At 42.6% G+C, this 14,453-nt stretch overlaps 1 protein-coding gene across 2 annotated transcripts in view; it reads left to right on the top strand.

The window, feature by feature from the left end:
* The window catches only part of LOC138265425 (uncharacterized), a 226,152-nt gene that overhangs the window by 99,347 nt on the left and 112,352 nt on the right, over positions 1-14,453 (top strand). For both annotated transcript variants that reach the window (XM_069213123.1, XM_069213122.1), the window contains exons 11-12: positions 6,880-6,981; positions 13,763-13,850. In XM_069213123.1, the coding sequence (XP_069069224.1) occupies positions 6,880-6,981; positions 13,763-13,850 (190 nt within the window). The remainder of the gene's footprint in view (positions 1-6,879; positions 6,982-13,762; positions 13,851-14,453) is intronic.

The following is a 14,453-nucleotide window of genomic DNA, read 5'->3' on the forward strand; positions in this document are numbered from 1 at the left end:
AGTATGGCCAGAATGGTGATACAAAATCCTGCTTAATAGTGAACTTGGATTTTATATTGCTATTTTAGAAATGCTACTTTTAGAAAGTGAGCATTTCTCTACACTTAAAGCCTTCTGTGTCTTCCAATCCACGTCTGGCTAGGTTTAGTTGACAGCTCCCCTGTGCATTCACTCAGACAACCCCAACACAGGAAGCTCAGTCACACTTGCACACATCTGCATATTGAATGGGTCTTCCTGGGCTTGGAGGGTGGAGGGTCTGACACTTACAATGCAAAGGACAGTAGCCTGCCCTCACACTAAGGACTGCCACACCCCCTACTGGCACCCTGGCAGACAGGATGGACCTGAAAGGGGACCTTGTGCACTTCTAAGCCACTCTTTGAAGTCTCCCCCACTTCAAAGGCACATGTGAGTATTTAAGCAGGGTCTCTGACCCTACCAACTTAGACACTTCTGAAGTAGACACTTCTACTTCACAGACACTTTTGTACCAGATACCACTGGTGAAGAATCCCTGAACCAGAACCTGCAACCTGCCAAGAAGAACCGCCTGGCTGCCCACAGGACTCACCTGACTGCTTTTCTGCAAAGGACTGCTGCCCTGCTGCCTTGCTGTCTTCTGGCTGTGCTGAGAAGTGCTCTCCAAGGTCTTTGATAGAGCTTGCCTCCTGTTCCCTCAAGTGTCAGGACCAAAAAGACTTCATTCCTGCAAAAGAACTCCTTGTGCAGCGAAAATCGATGCACAGCCTGCAAGAAATGATGCACAGCCTGCATCACAGTGAGAAAATCACTGCACGCCAAACCGGATCGACGCAGCCCGATTTCCCGAGGGAGGAGAACGACGCAGTGTGAGCATTGCGACCGGACATTTTACGCACAGCCCACTGGATCAACGCAAAGCTGAGCCGAAACGGCGCAACACGACTCACTGAAAGGGATAGACACAGTGCCTGCCATGCGGCAAAAATTTCCACGCATCGCCCAGCGGATCGACGCAGCCCCTGTGACTTCGTCCTGCATGCCCAGGATTTAAACGCATCGTTCCTGGGGCATCCGAAAACCCTGCAACTCAAAGAGAATCCCAGCCTAAGCGCCGGAAATCGACGCAAAGCCTGCCCTGCATGAAAACTCACCAACGCATCATCTGTGTGCACCAGAAAATTGATGCACACCTCCCCGTTTTCCACACAACTCCTCCTCTGAGGTCCCTTGTGGAGAATTTGAACGCAAACCAGGTACCTTGTGCTTGCAAGATACACTTGTTGCTTTTCAAGAGACTAAAGACACTTTTTATAATTTTACAGTGAAATTCCAATGTATACTTATTGCATCTTGAGCGTGTTGACCTGCATCTTATCAGATAAATAAATATTATATAATTTTCTAAACAGTGGTGTATTTTTGTGGTGTTCTACTGTGTTGTTGCATGATTTATTGCACAAATACTTTACACATTGTCTTCTAAGTTAAGCCTTACTGCTCAGTGCTACCAGAGGGTGGACACAGGATAATTTGGATAGTGTGTGACTTACCATGACTCAGATGTTTCTTGTTCCAGCGTGCAGAGTGTCAGACACTGTGTGGTCTCTTTCAAGATGCCGAGTGGGCTAGTTAGTAAGCTATATAGGGTACACAGATCACAATCTGTGTGAAAATTGTGTATTAAACTTTCCATTTGTTATTACAAGAAAAATGCAAATCTTGGGACCAGATTCTTGTTTTATTCTTGTTTGTTTGTTGAGGAAAACCGTCATTTCCATTCTTTTCTGGTCCATATTGTGGCAAATTGCGGTTCTGCTTCTCATTCAATAGTGTGCCACAACTGTTTGTTTTGAAATTATTGTCATAGAACTGATCTAGCATTTTCATCCTTCACAGGAATCAATGCTTATTGAGGCCAAAGGACCTTTGGACCGTGCGAAAGGGTGTGGTAGAACCATTAAACCAATTTCAATACATCCCAATTAAATTACACACCATGACCAATGTGGCCATGACTGCATTCCTCTCATAGAGGGACATCACCAGGTGCAGACCCACTTTACACAGCACTTGAGGTGCAACTTGTATTTCGTGCCAAGTAAGGATTAATAGTGGTCCCGTGAGATGGAGTGTGTGTCCCTTCAATGCTTGAACTATACAAAAGCCAGACTTATTGGCTTTGCCAAAGTTTTGTATCTAGATCTGCTTTCTAAGTTGGAGCAAATCATGAATCAGCTGGAAAAAATGTATTGGCAAAATTGTGAATTACAAAAGAGGCTGGAATACCGCATTGACAATTTTCCACCAATATTTTTCACTAGCTATATGTTCAGAATGCTGCAGAGATGATTTCACTAGTGCTTGTTTTGCCTTATCCATGAAAGAGGTACTAAGCAAAACCTGACTGGTCCTGGGTGCCACTTCAGGTCAGGCGACTGATCGACATCATAACACAACATCAGGTCTCTGATCTGCGCATCAAGCTTTATTTACAGGGCTATGGATTTTCGTTTAGTAAGTGCAGCATCTCTCTACACTAGGCATCTCGACATGGCCTTTCCTGCTGCCCATATTGATTGTGTCAGTGAGCTGGAACACTTATTTCTTGCTAATAATATTTGTGTATAGGAGCCCAGTATCATTTTATTTTGGGGGTCTCTTTAAACAGTAGTCCTCATATGCCATCTGGCGAATAGTGGAATGATATGTTTTAATTTCAAGGTTAGTGGCACCGGTTTACGATCTGCAAACCCACCTCTTCAGGATATTACAGTGTGAGATGTCCAATATAATAGTCAGTTTGCATTGTGGTCTCATTAGGGCATGAAAGATATAAATATTCCCAGTCAGTAGGTTAAAGTAATCACCATATGTCCATCAAGTAAAAGGTCTGTCAGTAGATCGTGTAACACTGGTTTCTGTCATTCTCATTACATGTATTGGCGCTTCCTGATTTGCCAAAGAAGGCATGAGATACCAGGTTCCAGTTGCTGCTATGGTTGTCAGTCCAAATTCAGTCAACTCTCTTGACAAGATTGAAAAAAACACTCTGTTAAAGTTTGAGTTATAAACTGTACCCACTTTTTGTCCTGTAGAGTATTTTAAGTTAGTGTTTTAACTTTCACTAAGGTGTATTGTCCCTCACGGTCAACCAAGCTCTTGACAGAAGTTCTGAAGTGGGAGAAGTAGGAAGGCTACACCACATATTTGGTGCTACTATTATACTCAAATGGGGTTTTTCGTTAGGTTGTGATGAGACTATTCTCTCACACTTCAGATTTTGAGAGTCCTCTACTGATAAATATACCTCTTGTAGAAGGGATATGCTTGTGGGTTTGGTGTTCATGTAATGTTGTAACTTTTTATGCTTGACTCTGTGGGACAGCTATTACAGTCATGGACTTTGTAAGTAGAGCTGTCAAAGGGCAACTGGGGGACGGCGTGGGAGTCACAGTGTGATACAGACTTTGGTTGGGGATCCTCTTGAAGATTCAGTGAGAACTAGATGAGAGGGTAATGCTCACAGTGATTATAAGTAAGTTTGGGTGGGTGGTTGCTTTACTAGATGTATATATCTGGTTGGGTGGTTGTGTGTCAACAGCAAACATACAATGATGCCAGAAACCTAAATAGGGTAGACTGCCATGTATGATTGCAAACAGAGGCCAGTGCTTTACTGAGAGTAAGAAAATGGGAAGAGAATATAGGTCAAGACAAAGGAACTGCCATTCCACTGTTAAGTGATACTGCTTTTGAGGAGGAGCATTCTTGGTCCCCCAAATATAGGACAGAGGCTAGGATGGGCTAAGGAGGGGGGAAGTTGTTTGTCTGTGAACTGCAAAAGGTAAATTGCTACAATGCTCTGCTTAGCAGTGTGTCCTAAACTTCCATTTTATAGGAATGCAGAGCAATATGAATTGTAGGGTAGAAACTGGTAGTCTACATGCTGTACACAGAGGCAAATATGCTCGAAGGTCAGCGGGTCAGATGACTATGGTCTATGCAGCGCCCCTGGGAGAAATCAAGGGGTGAGGTTTTGTCAAGGGCCACTCTAGGTCCGAAGGTGACCTGACAGAGGCAAATATGCTTGAAGGTCAGCGGGTCAGACGACTACGGTCTATGCAGCGCCCCTGGGAGAAATCAAGGGGTGAGGTTTTGTCAAGGGCCACTCTAGGTCCGAAGGTGAGGCTTGTAACATTATTTGGCTAGCATTTCCTGCTATCATGCAAACTGTAGCATGGTAGGGCACAGGGTCAGGTTCAGGCAGCTGACACTGTGCTGCACTGTTTGAAGCGGGGAAGAGTTTGCATGGGATGGCCAGTGGCCTGCATTAACATGGAGGGACTGATTCAAGGGCCTCCTTTTAGGTGTGGTCTAGATTTATCTCTATCCTTTGCAAGTGACTCTACTTTCTGGTTCATTTCTGCCCTGGTGAAAGGTCTGCATGTTGTGCGGGTAGTTTTCAAGATCATCCGGTTCCAAGTAGGCATTGGTCTTACCATCCATGGTAACTATCATTCCTGCAGGTTCAAAGAGGCCAAACATTATTACCCATTTTGCATGTTGGGAATCAGTATTAGGAATTTCTTCCTCTTGGCATTTGTTTCATGTCAAAAGTTTGCCACAACATGAAAAGGGGTAATCTTGCATAAAGGGCCCACTGGTCTTCTTGATCATCAGAAGAATGAGTCACTTTTCCTTGTGTTCCAAGAAGCAGGTGATGATTAGTCAAGGGCGATTTTTCATTGATTGATACCATGCTGGTATTCTATGAACCTTGTAGAATTCTATTAGCTCCAGAAAGGAGTCACCCAGCAGTTTTGGGAACATGTATAGGAAGAATCCAAATTATATCGTCACCTTTATTGCTTATCGGGGACTCTATAGAGATGGATTTTTTTCTTGTCTGGCTCTGTTTTCCAGGTCGATTACCTTAGTTTTCATGCTCCAAATTCTCAGTCTTCATTCAGGGATACTAGTATATTTGTTTTCCTGATTGTCCAGCCTTCTTTAAAATGTGTTGAGTTGCTTGTAAATGGATGCTAGGTTAGTCCATATCAACTTCACTTCAGACTACATGTTGTATGATGCGTAGCCAAGCAATAATGAACTCAATCGCTAATGTTTCTTTCAATATTGATTCAATGTTGTTTCAGCTATTTTCATGGAAGTATCTTTCAGGCTCCCATGATAGCCAGAAAGAACCTCTGAGAATAGGACTTAGCATTCTGGGCAACCTGAAGACATGGGGTCAAACAGGTAGTTTGAGGGGTATGCTCTGCCACAGGCATTTTAGGAAGTATTGTGTAATGGTATCTGGCAGTGGCTTCAATTACAGCCTCTGAGAAGTCCAGAGATTCCTCAGCCTATTGGTGTCATGCACAGGAAATAGATAGCAGCTGTCAAGAGAACTACAGGTGTCAGGTCCACATTAGCCTTCCCTAGATGGGCACTCATCACCAAGTTGCAGTCACCCCAGAGTTCCTTTCCTTGCCCATCAGAAGACATAGTAGGTCCCGAAAACGTATTGCGTTAATTGCTCTTATATACAATAGCTGTGTTGGTCATCTAACAGTGTGCCTCCACAGGATACTGCCACAGTAGTTCCTGGCCGAGCTCTTGGAACCACAATGCGGTAGTGATTTGGCATGTCTCTGGTCATTGCCTCTTTGGGGCCCTCAAGGGTGGGACGAAGCCCTTAAGGCAGGAAGTATACCCATCAGTCTTCTAATGGAGGCATAGGACCCACAGAAGCCTTGTATGGAGTGCTTCCAATTCAAACCTTCTCGGGTGAGTGCTGGTCTCAGTCAGTGTAGAATTTGGATGGCTAGCTTGCTTCAGAAGGCTTCCAGGATACAACTGTAAGGCAGCATCCTGAGTCTGCTGGTGCGCTGAGCCTGAGCATTTACACAGGTCTGTGATCTTGAGTCTGTGGCATGACAGTGGTAAGAGTGTCTACTCATCTCCTGGCCTAACAGCAGTTGTAGAATGGCATGGTATTTCCCATTACAGCATTCAGTTCTGCAGGAGTTGCCCTGCGAACCCACCTCATCACACAGATGTAGGAGGGGTGAACAATCACTGTGTGATGTTGGTTGATGGAGTTCAAGTGGGAGGCAACTATATCTGCTGGGCGTAGCTCCACCCTCAGTAATTCCTCATTTCTAGAGCTATCCTAACAGTCCAAATTGGAATACTGCGGTATTTCCGCATACAGAAACTACTGATGTTAGTGGATATTGACATCCCTTGTTGAGATATACGACGAATGGCTGTCGTGAGAGGTGTGGTGACAGCTTTTGTGCTCAGAAGCCGAGTAGAAAAAAGGAAATTAATTAAGCTAGCCCCTCACAGCCATCACAACATCTTCTGAGAATCCATGCAAACTCCCTTCCACAACAAATGTTTCTTTAATATGGCGGTCTTGAAACATACCCAACTGCCCCCTCTTACTTGCCGCCAATCGCTGAAAATAAAGGATCACGTGTGAAAAGTTACATTGCTTTGACTAAAGACGTGTAGCAGTATATGGGATATGTTTTCACATCAACATCCATACCTTAACCCTCTAAGTCGCTTTCTATCAACTGCATTTTATACCCAAGACACTGGAATTCTATTATTTAGCTGGAATATCTTAGGAACTCGGTGCCTGTCATGTATTTCCTTCTAGTTTTCTTGCTACATCAGTGACCACTAAGGCATATACAGCACGCCTATGCTAGTTCAGGCCTCTATATGAATGGGAATATCTTTATATTGAAACAACCTGCTCCTGTAGACAATCATTATTCATGAATCATATTCACCCTCTGTGCACTTGCAGTACTTGAGTGTATTTTTGACGCAAACATGTAACAAACTATGTACATTTTCTGTGTGTGATTAATACAGGTGGTGGCTGGAACTCGCTATGAAATCACATATACATTCAGAGAAACTGATTGCCTCAAGAGTAAATTCAAAGAAGTGCATCCGGGTTGCATACCACTGGAAGTAAGTTGAATCCACATTGCTCATGTTAAGACATGTTATGCTGTACGTAACTTCAGTGCCAAGAGGAATGTCCTACAATGGTGTTGCCTATTCACTATAAAAACACTTTAGGCCACATGTACAACATTTAGGAATTTAACTTTCCTGCTTGTGATTCTTCCTGAAATTGCCATTCCTAATGTAAGAAAACATCCAGATATGCAATAGTGACTCCTAATGGGGTTGCAATTGACCTACCTCATGAATGTAAGGGCCAGATGTACGACCCTATGTTTTGCGACTCACAATTTGCGACTCATTTGCAAGTCACAAATTGCGAGTCGCAAAACCAAGTGCACATCAGTGTAACTCATACTGTTTGAGATTCAGAATGGGGGGGGTCCCAAATGACCTACCTCATTTATATTCATGAGGTAGGTCGCAATTTGTGACTCCATTGGGAATGGCTGCACTCACAGGGATGGTGGCCTGCTTGGACAGCAGACCACCATGTCTGTGACTGCTTTTAAATAAAGCAGTTATGGAATGCATTTCAAACCAAAAATGTTTTTTTTCTCCATTTTTTTCTGAACAGGCAGTCGTCTGTGGGACCACTGCCAGCTCTGAAAAATATATTTGCATCCATTCACAAAGGGGAAGGGGACCCCTGGGGACCCCTTCCTGTTTGCAAATGGGTTACCACCAGTTTGAAATTGGTGGTAACGGCAATTGGTTTGCAACCGCAATTGCAGTCACAAAACAATCATACATCCCCCTGCGACTCACAATTAGGAAGGGATGTCCCTTCCTAATTGCGAGTCGCAAATCCCGATTTTGTAAGTCAGTAATTGCGACCGATTTGCAAAATAGGGATGGTACATCGTACCAGTCCATTTTGGGGTTGCAAACAGTGATTTTCAATGTTTGCGACTGCATTAGGCAATCGTTTATCGGGCCCTTAATGAAGTAGGTCACAATTACGACCCATTAGGAATCGCTGCCATCACAGGGATGGTGGCCTGCTGAGGTCAGTAGACCACCGTGTCTGTGATTGCTTTTTTATAAAGCAATCTTTTTCTTCATCTTAGTAGATCTACATCAGGCCCTCAATGAGCGCCTAACTTGTACTGTCAGGACCCATATAAATGACAAGCGAGGTTCGCTCTCCATTAATTTCCTAGATGTTCTATTAACATTTATGGTGTTTGCAATATCCATATCTGCCTTTGTTCTGCACGCGCCTAGCTATCGGCATGAGTCCATCACCCATTCGTTTTCAAGATGGGGTCAGGCTTCCACAAGTGCATCTGAACACTGCGCTCCTCTTAACAGTTTAATAATGGTATTTCCTTTTTGGTGCCCTCAAAGGATGGCCAGACCATTTCTAAAGTATTCCTTTGCCCCTATTTCATGCCGTTAAGAGAATCAGTGAAGTTTAGTTTCAGATCTAGCAGAGAAACTGGTGGCTGTCACTCTGGAACAGAATAAGATCTGCAATAGTTGCTACCTCATAGTAAGAAGAGGAAATCAAGAGGGATTAATATTTCAAGCATCCGGGCAAAGGGTAATTCATTTTGAGGATTTTAGCAAACGGGAATGCCCACCTAACCAGTTAAACTTATACATTGGCTGTTTGTAGGGACATGTGTTGAGAAGTGTTCAAATAAATCACACTGTATTATTATTTAATAACTTTTTTTTAGTTCTGAATTGAATCATCCATATGCACAAGGTTTTCCTTGATGTTGCCATAGACAACAAGTGTTTTACTCAAACATATATTGTCACTGAGCTTTCTCAAGGTAGAAATATTGTACCCGTAACCCAGATATAAAAGTAAAAAAAGCTAAAAATTGATTCACAATCAGATCTCCTGTGATCATCAGTTTCTGCAATTGGTCTGGTACATCTGTTCAGTCTTGTGAATCACAGTCTCATATGCTTTTCCCATCCTTGAGAAGACTTTGTGGTGCCAAAGTTGGAGCAAAACACGTGTCAGTACTGGCTACATCAAGAAGAACCGAGCTTATATTGTGGCTATAAGTTCATTTACTCATTGTCAATACATTGTGAATTATTTGAACACTGCTCAATGCACATCCCAGAGAGTGATTTGAGCTGCTACCAATGATTCCTGCTTAAAGCCTACTATAAGATTCCAGCTATCTGACAACAGCATGCTTAAATGATTGGAGACCTTATCGGAGCATAGACAGTCATTTGCTAGCCTTATGATTAACTGAGGTAAAATGGACTGGCTCATTCTGATTACCCTGGTAGTGTGTACATTTTTGGTGGGGTAAGCTTCTTGTCTAGGTTACAGTCTTGGTTAGTGTTGACCACAGAGGCCATAGAGAAGTCACAAAAGAAAGATGGCATAAGATCACCCAGATGATTTCAGGTATCCGTAACACAACCACAGGACAGATGTTTGGTCAAAGAGTGGTAAATTGTGTTGCATAATTAGAAAAAGTTTAGCAAAAAACCGGTGAGAATAAATAGCATTGTATTTTGGCAGGTTAATGAGGGATAAGGATTAAATCCATTTTAGAGGGGCAGGGGGCCTCAGATATTCTGGCCAGAAGTGCAGTCATTGTGTTCTGTTTGGTAATGGATAAAGAATGCAACCTTTCTCTACTATTTGATCTTGGGTTTAGAAGATGGAGTTCATGTGTGAATTATTGATTGATTACATTATTGGTGAACTGTGCTGTATTTTTGGTGGTGGAGGTGTATCAAATGTATTTGTAGCACGGGTTTCTATAAAGGCCTTAATGTCTTTGGTAGCTCCATCCAGATGATGATTTAAGGAAGGGAAACCTGAAAGGAGGAATCAGTCTAGCTGTTTCCAAGGTCAAATGCCAATGTGGGTGTGCTCCATCCAGACTTGGGTATTTCAATTTTATGTAGGTCCCCAGGACTATTGAAGTTACTAAGAAAATTATGTGATCAAGAGAGGGCTGCATGGTTGTGAATGTGGAAGATGGGATTTGGGGACCTGAAGATACAGGCTAGGATTTTACTTGTTAGTAGGTTGATAAAGTCAGAGACTATGCATCCATTCTGTCTCTTAAATAACCTATTTGTTTGGTGGTCTGACATCCCAGATGTTCAAATCATTGAAAACAAAGTGGAGTTTTGAGGCATGCATCAGATGATAGAATAGTGCACAAAGAAAGAGGCAACAACACCAGAAATGTTTTTGATGATTCCTAATTCAAAGAACTCACATAGTGGTCTATTTATTTGTTAGTAACAGAGTTTAAAAATCATATTTGTTTGAAATGGTAGATGCACTGAGTTTAACTTGGTAATGCCAGAAGGCTAGTAATAAAGCAAACAAGCCAAACATTCTTCATTAAAGCTGTTGTTTTCGGACAAGCGGTTGACAATGGACATAGTTATTTGGTGAGATTAAGGAGTAGGAATACCCTCATGATGTTCTTGACATGAAGAGTGGTAAGTTTGTAGTACAGACTAGCACCCTCATCTGGGAACAGATGTAAAATCTGTTCATGGTTATGTTTGTCGGCATTCTCAGCATTACGGTCCTGATGTGATCAAGTACAGAAGCGTTGCAGTTTCTAGCGATAGTAAGATGTGATGGGGAATGGGAAAAATAGAGACAAATCAATGCCACGCTTATTCTCTTCATGTGTCTGATAATTGGGCAAGAATGTGACAGCTTTGGCTGTAGATCATACAATTAATGTTCCTGATAGAGGGTCTTCACCCTAGCAGACACCTATCCTCTTTAAAGGATAAGATGCATCACATTCATAAACAGCAATACTCACTTACGGAAAAAAAGCTGACAACACAGGAAGCGCATCATCTAGGCGTATGGTGCATTATAAAGCAATAATCACGTTGTTAGTCTTAGGTAATGCTTTGTCTATGAGCAAATATTGCTATTTTGTCTACAGCTAACACCATTCGTCGGGCTCTGAACATGCCTTTGTTTCCAGTATATAAAAGATGTCAAGAAACAGTGACATAATCACTCCATAAAAATAGGAGCAGCCATATTGGCACAATATGTCACTTGAATATGGCAGATACAATCAATTGCACCGATGTGTCTGCATCGTGAACCATCAAGTCTCAGTCTCAGAAAAACAGGAACTCACCTGGTCATTTCATGTGGTATAGTTATAATAACACTCCTGCATGAGTCATTTCCCCTGCCAAACAGAATTATGTGCCAGTCATTTTGTGACATGGTGTCCACACTGTATAGTATTCTAAGTATGCTGGTGTGCCAGTGTGCATGCATGTTTATCCTTTGTGTCCTATGAGATAACATGGATGTCTCAATTTCATTGACCAGAAGACCATGCACTAACCACATATTGGTGCCCCTGGATGTATCACTCACTGTGCATACAACTATTTTTCTAGATGGCACAGCAAGGATAAGAAGATTGACTGAAGTCCTCAGGTTTGGGATCGGAATATTCAAAATTTTGGGGCTTTGCATCTGAAGGACATGTTTGCATCGTGAATATTTGTTGCTGGATCATATATGATTGATCATGATGTGTGTTACCAATTTCTGCACTGAGAGTCTGCTCTCAAGATGGTCTTCTGCACAGTGCAGAGGGGTTTGATCATTGTCTACAAATGGGTGTTGTCTCATTTGGTTTCATATACTCACATTTTCATACCGCATAGCAGCAGTTCAAACCTGGGTCCACAGCCCCTACTCAAGGGTTGTCAGCTGTTCACAAAATTAAATAATTTTAGCATACTAAGGTAGTACATATGTTAAAATGTAAAGAATGAACATTTTAATATGCTATAGAAATATGAAGGACTTTGAAATTACATACAGTCAACCCCCTAATGGCAGCCAACCTTGGATGGAGGGACGCTGCCCACCCCCTCCCTGGGCCAATTTCAGCCTGGGGTACCCTTCCACTGGGGATCCATGCTTATTTTAGAGGGAAGAGAGGCCCGTAACCCCCCTCCCTGGACCTATTTCAGCCCCAGGGACTCCACCTCCCAGGGAACAACCCTTTTCTAAATGGGAAGGGTGCAAGCAGACCCCTTCCCAAGCTGATTTCTGGTCGCAGGGACCCCAACTCCCAGGTTCCAGCCATATTATGAAGGGAAATGGGCATGTAGCCCCCCTCGCGGGCTATTATTGTCCCAGGGGACACCGTCCTCTGTGGCCTGAACAATTATAAATCAGGGAGGGGGGCTGCATACCCCTCCCCTCTGGCTGATTTTGAAGCCAGAGACCCACCCCCTGGGGCACAGCAAGCACCATGAGCTCACTCAGGGCACCCAAATCATCATTTTTGGAAGCCCCGTTGCTCCTGCCTGCGGGGAGCAGATAAAAATGCTGCTTCCCATGGGTGGGAGCAATATTTTCATCTGTTTCTTTGCCCACTTTACTGCAGGCAGGGAAACAGGTGTAAAGTCTGCTTCCAGCAGGTGGGAGCATTTTTCATGTTCCGGCCCGCTGGGAGAGGACTTAGGGCCTAACTTAGAGTACCCCATCTGCCATATTATGAATCCCATAATAGTATTGTACTACAGCAGATGGGATATCTGTCACGTTTGTGATGAAGTAAGCCGTCCTCCACACTCTAAATCAGGCCCTATTTGTTTGCCTTCACTTGGAAGGAGCTTTGAAATTGATAATGCCAAGCAAGACCTTGTCATTTTTTCCCTTTACTCATGGCACTCGGCTGAGTCTGAGTCCCAAGATGGCTGCCCCCTCATCCTGGATAAAGTGGTGGCAATAAATCAGAACTCAAAATTATATTGCGTCCCAAGATATACATAAATCTTTTTTCTTTAATAACTCCAAAAATATTGAAAGGATTCACATCAAATCACAAAAGAGACCTTTCTAGAACAAGATCTAGCTTTCTGCCTAATTTGGTAGATGCACTGATTTTAACTTGGCAGTTCGGACTGTAATAGTTTCTAAAATCCACATGGGAAATTACATCGTGAAATTGATTTTGGGAACCCCTTTTTCTCAGTCCCCGGTTGACGAATCACGCCAAAACTTTACAGACAGCAGCTGACGTGAGTGACAAACTAGTTTTGAAAATATCATGAAGATTCATGAAAAAGTGCCAAAGTTATTAGCAAAACGTAAAAAACGCTTTTCCAAGGGAAACTAGGTTTCCAACTATAACTACATACTGGCAACCACCAGTCAGTGCTGTACATAAAGAAACAATATATAATTTAAAAAATTTAATATTTTCTCTAAATGTGAAGGAATTTGATATTGGAGGCTAGCATTCAGTTAGTGTCTTTAGATTAATTAGTGGGAACAGTGCAAATGCAATTAAATTAAATATTTGTTCATTTGTGCATTTGTGTATTTGATGAATGCTTGTTCCTGTATTTTTTTGAGATTCAAATGACCACTATTGCTTAAGGTGGAGTCCTAGCATCCACTAATGACTCAGAGAGGTCCCCCGAATCCAGTAGAGATGAAGTGGGGTCCAAACAAGTCAAAAGGTTAAGAACTATTGCGTTATAATATACCCATCTATCCTGGTGTGAGATTGGGTACAGTGTTAAGTAAAAAATGTTTTGTTTTAAACAGAAATATGCTGGCCATCCTGGGGGTTTTCTTGTGTTAAGACTACCATTTGTTTCTCTATCTGTGAAATAATGATGATGTCCTGTAAGTGGAAAACCAATATCTGGCTACCGATATTGCAGCTGTCACAACGTCGTAGGGATCTGACACATGTCCTGCTCTCTTCATGTCGAAGCCTAACTCTGCATGATGAAGACTTTTTTCAATAAACTTCCTAATTTATTTTCACAGCACCATGGTTCTTGCAAGGCTACCGTGCATGTTGCACTTAATGGTTCAATTACTGGTTTTGAACAGGGCTGCGTGTTGGCACCTCCAGGTAAGACCCTCTAATTATGTAGAAGACAATCAGATCATAACTAAACCACAACTAAATCCTGGCGACTTCTGCCTTTCTTATAGATTCAGAACTTGACTAATTGAATAATAATAAAATATAGGTGTAAAACCTGTCTTCTTTGGCCATGGTAACTGTTCAAAGTTAATGACGTTTGCAGCTTATGAAGTTTGAACATTTTCCCCAGTTTGCCATTGTCGGTGCAGTGATTTGCATCACATTACCCAATCACTTTCTATGCATGGCGAGATAATTTTCATTCTAATTGAACTGATCTGTCCTGGAAAATGTACACAGTCTTTTTCTTTGCAGGTCTACACATTGCAGAATTGTTTCTATGCGTATTGGAATTGCGCAGGAAAAATACTAAGGGCCAGATTTACCAAGGGATTGTGTTGCTGTTGTGTCACGCAAGACAACACAAGCCCATTTGACAAATGTACTATTCCACGCTGGGCCACTTGGTGGCATGGCATTACCTAAGGCTGTCCATCGCTGCCTTGTGTTACTCTGATGTGGGGAGGCAATCCACGAGTGGAGTGTGGGTGTTCCCACACATCAACCCATGGTTTGTGGCACATTCAC

Source organism: Pleurodeles waltl, chromosome 11, assembly GCF_031143425.1.
Source record: "Pleurodeles waltl isolate 20211129_DDA chromosome 11, aPleWal1.hap1.20221129, whole genome shotgun sequence".
Lineage (NCBI taxonomy): Eukaryota > Metazoa > Chordata > Amphibia > Caudata > Salamandridae > Pleurodeles > Pleurodeles waltl.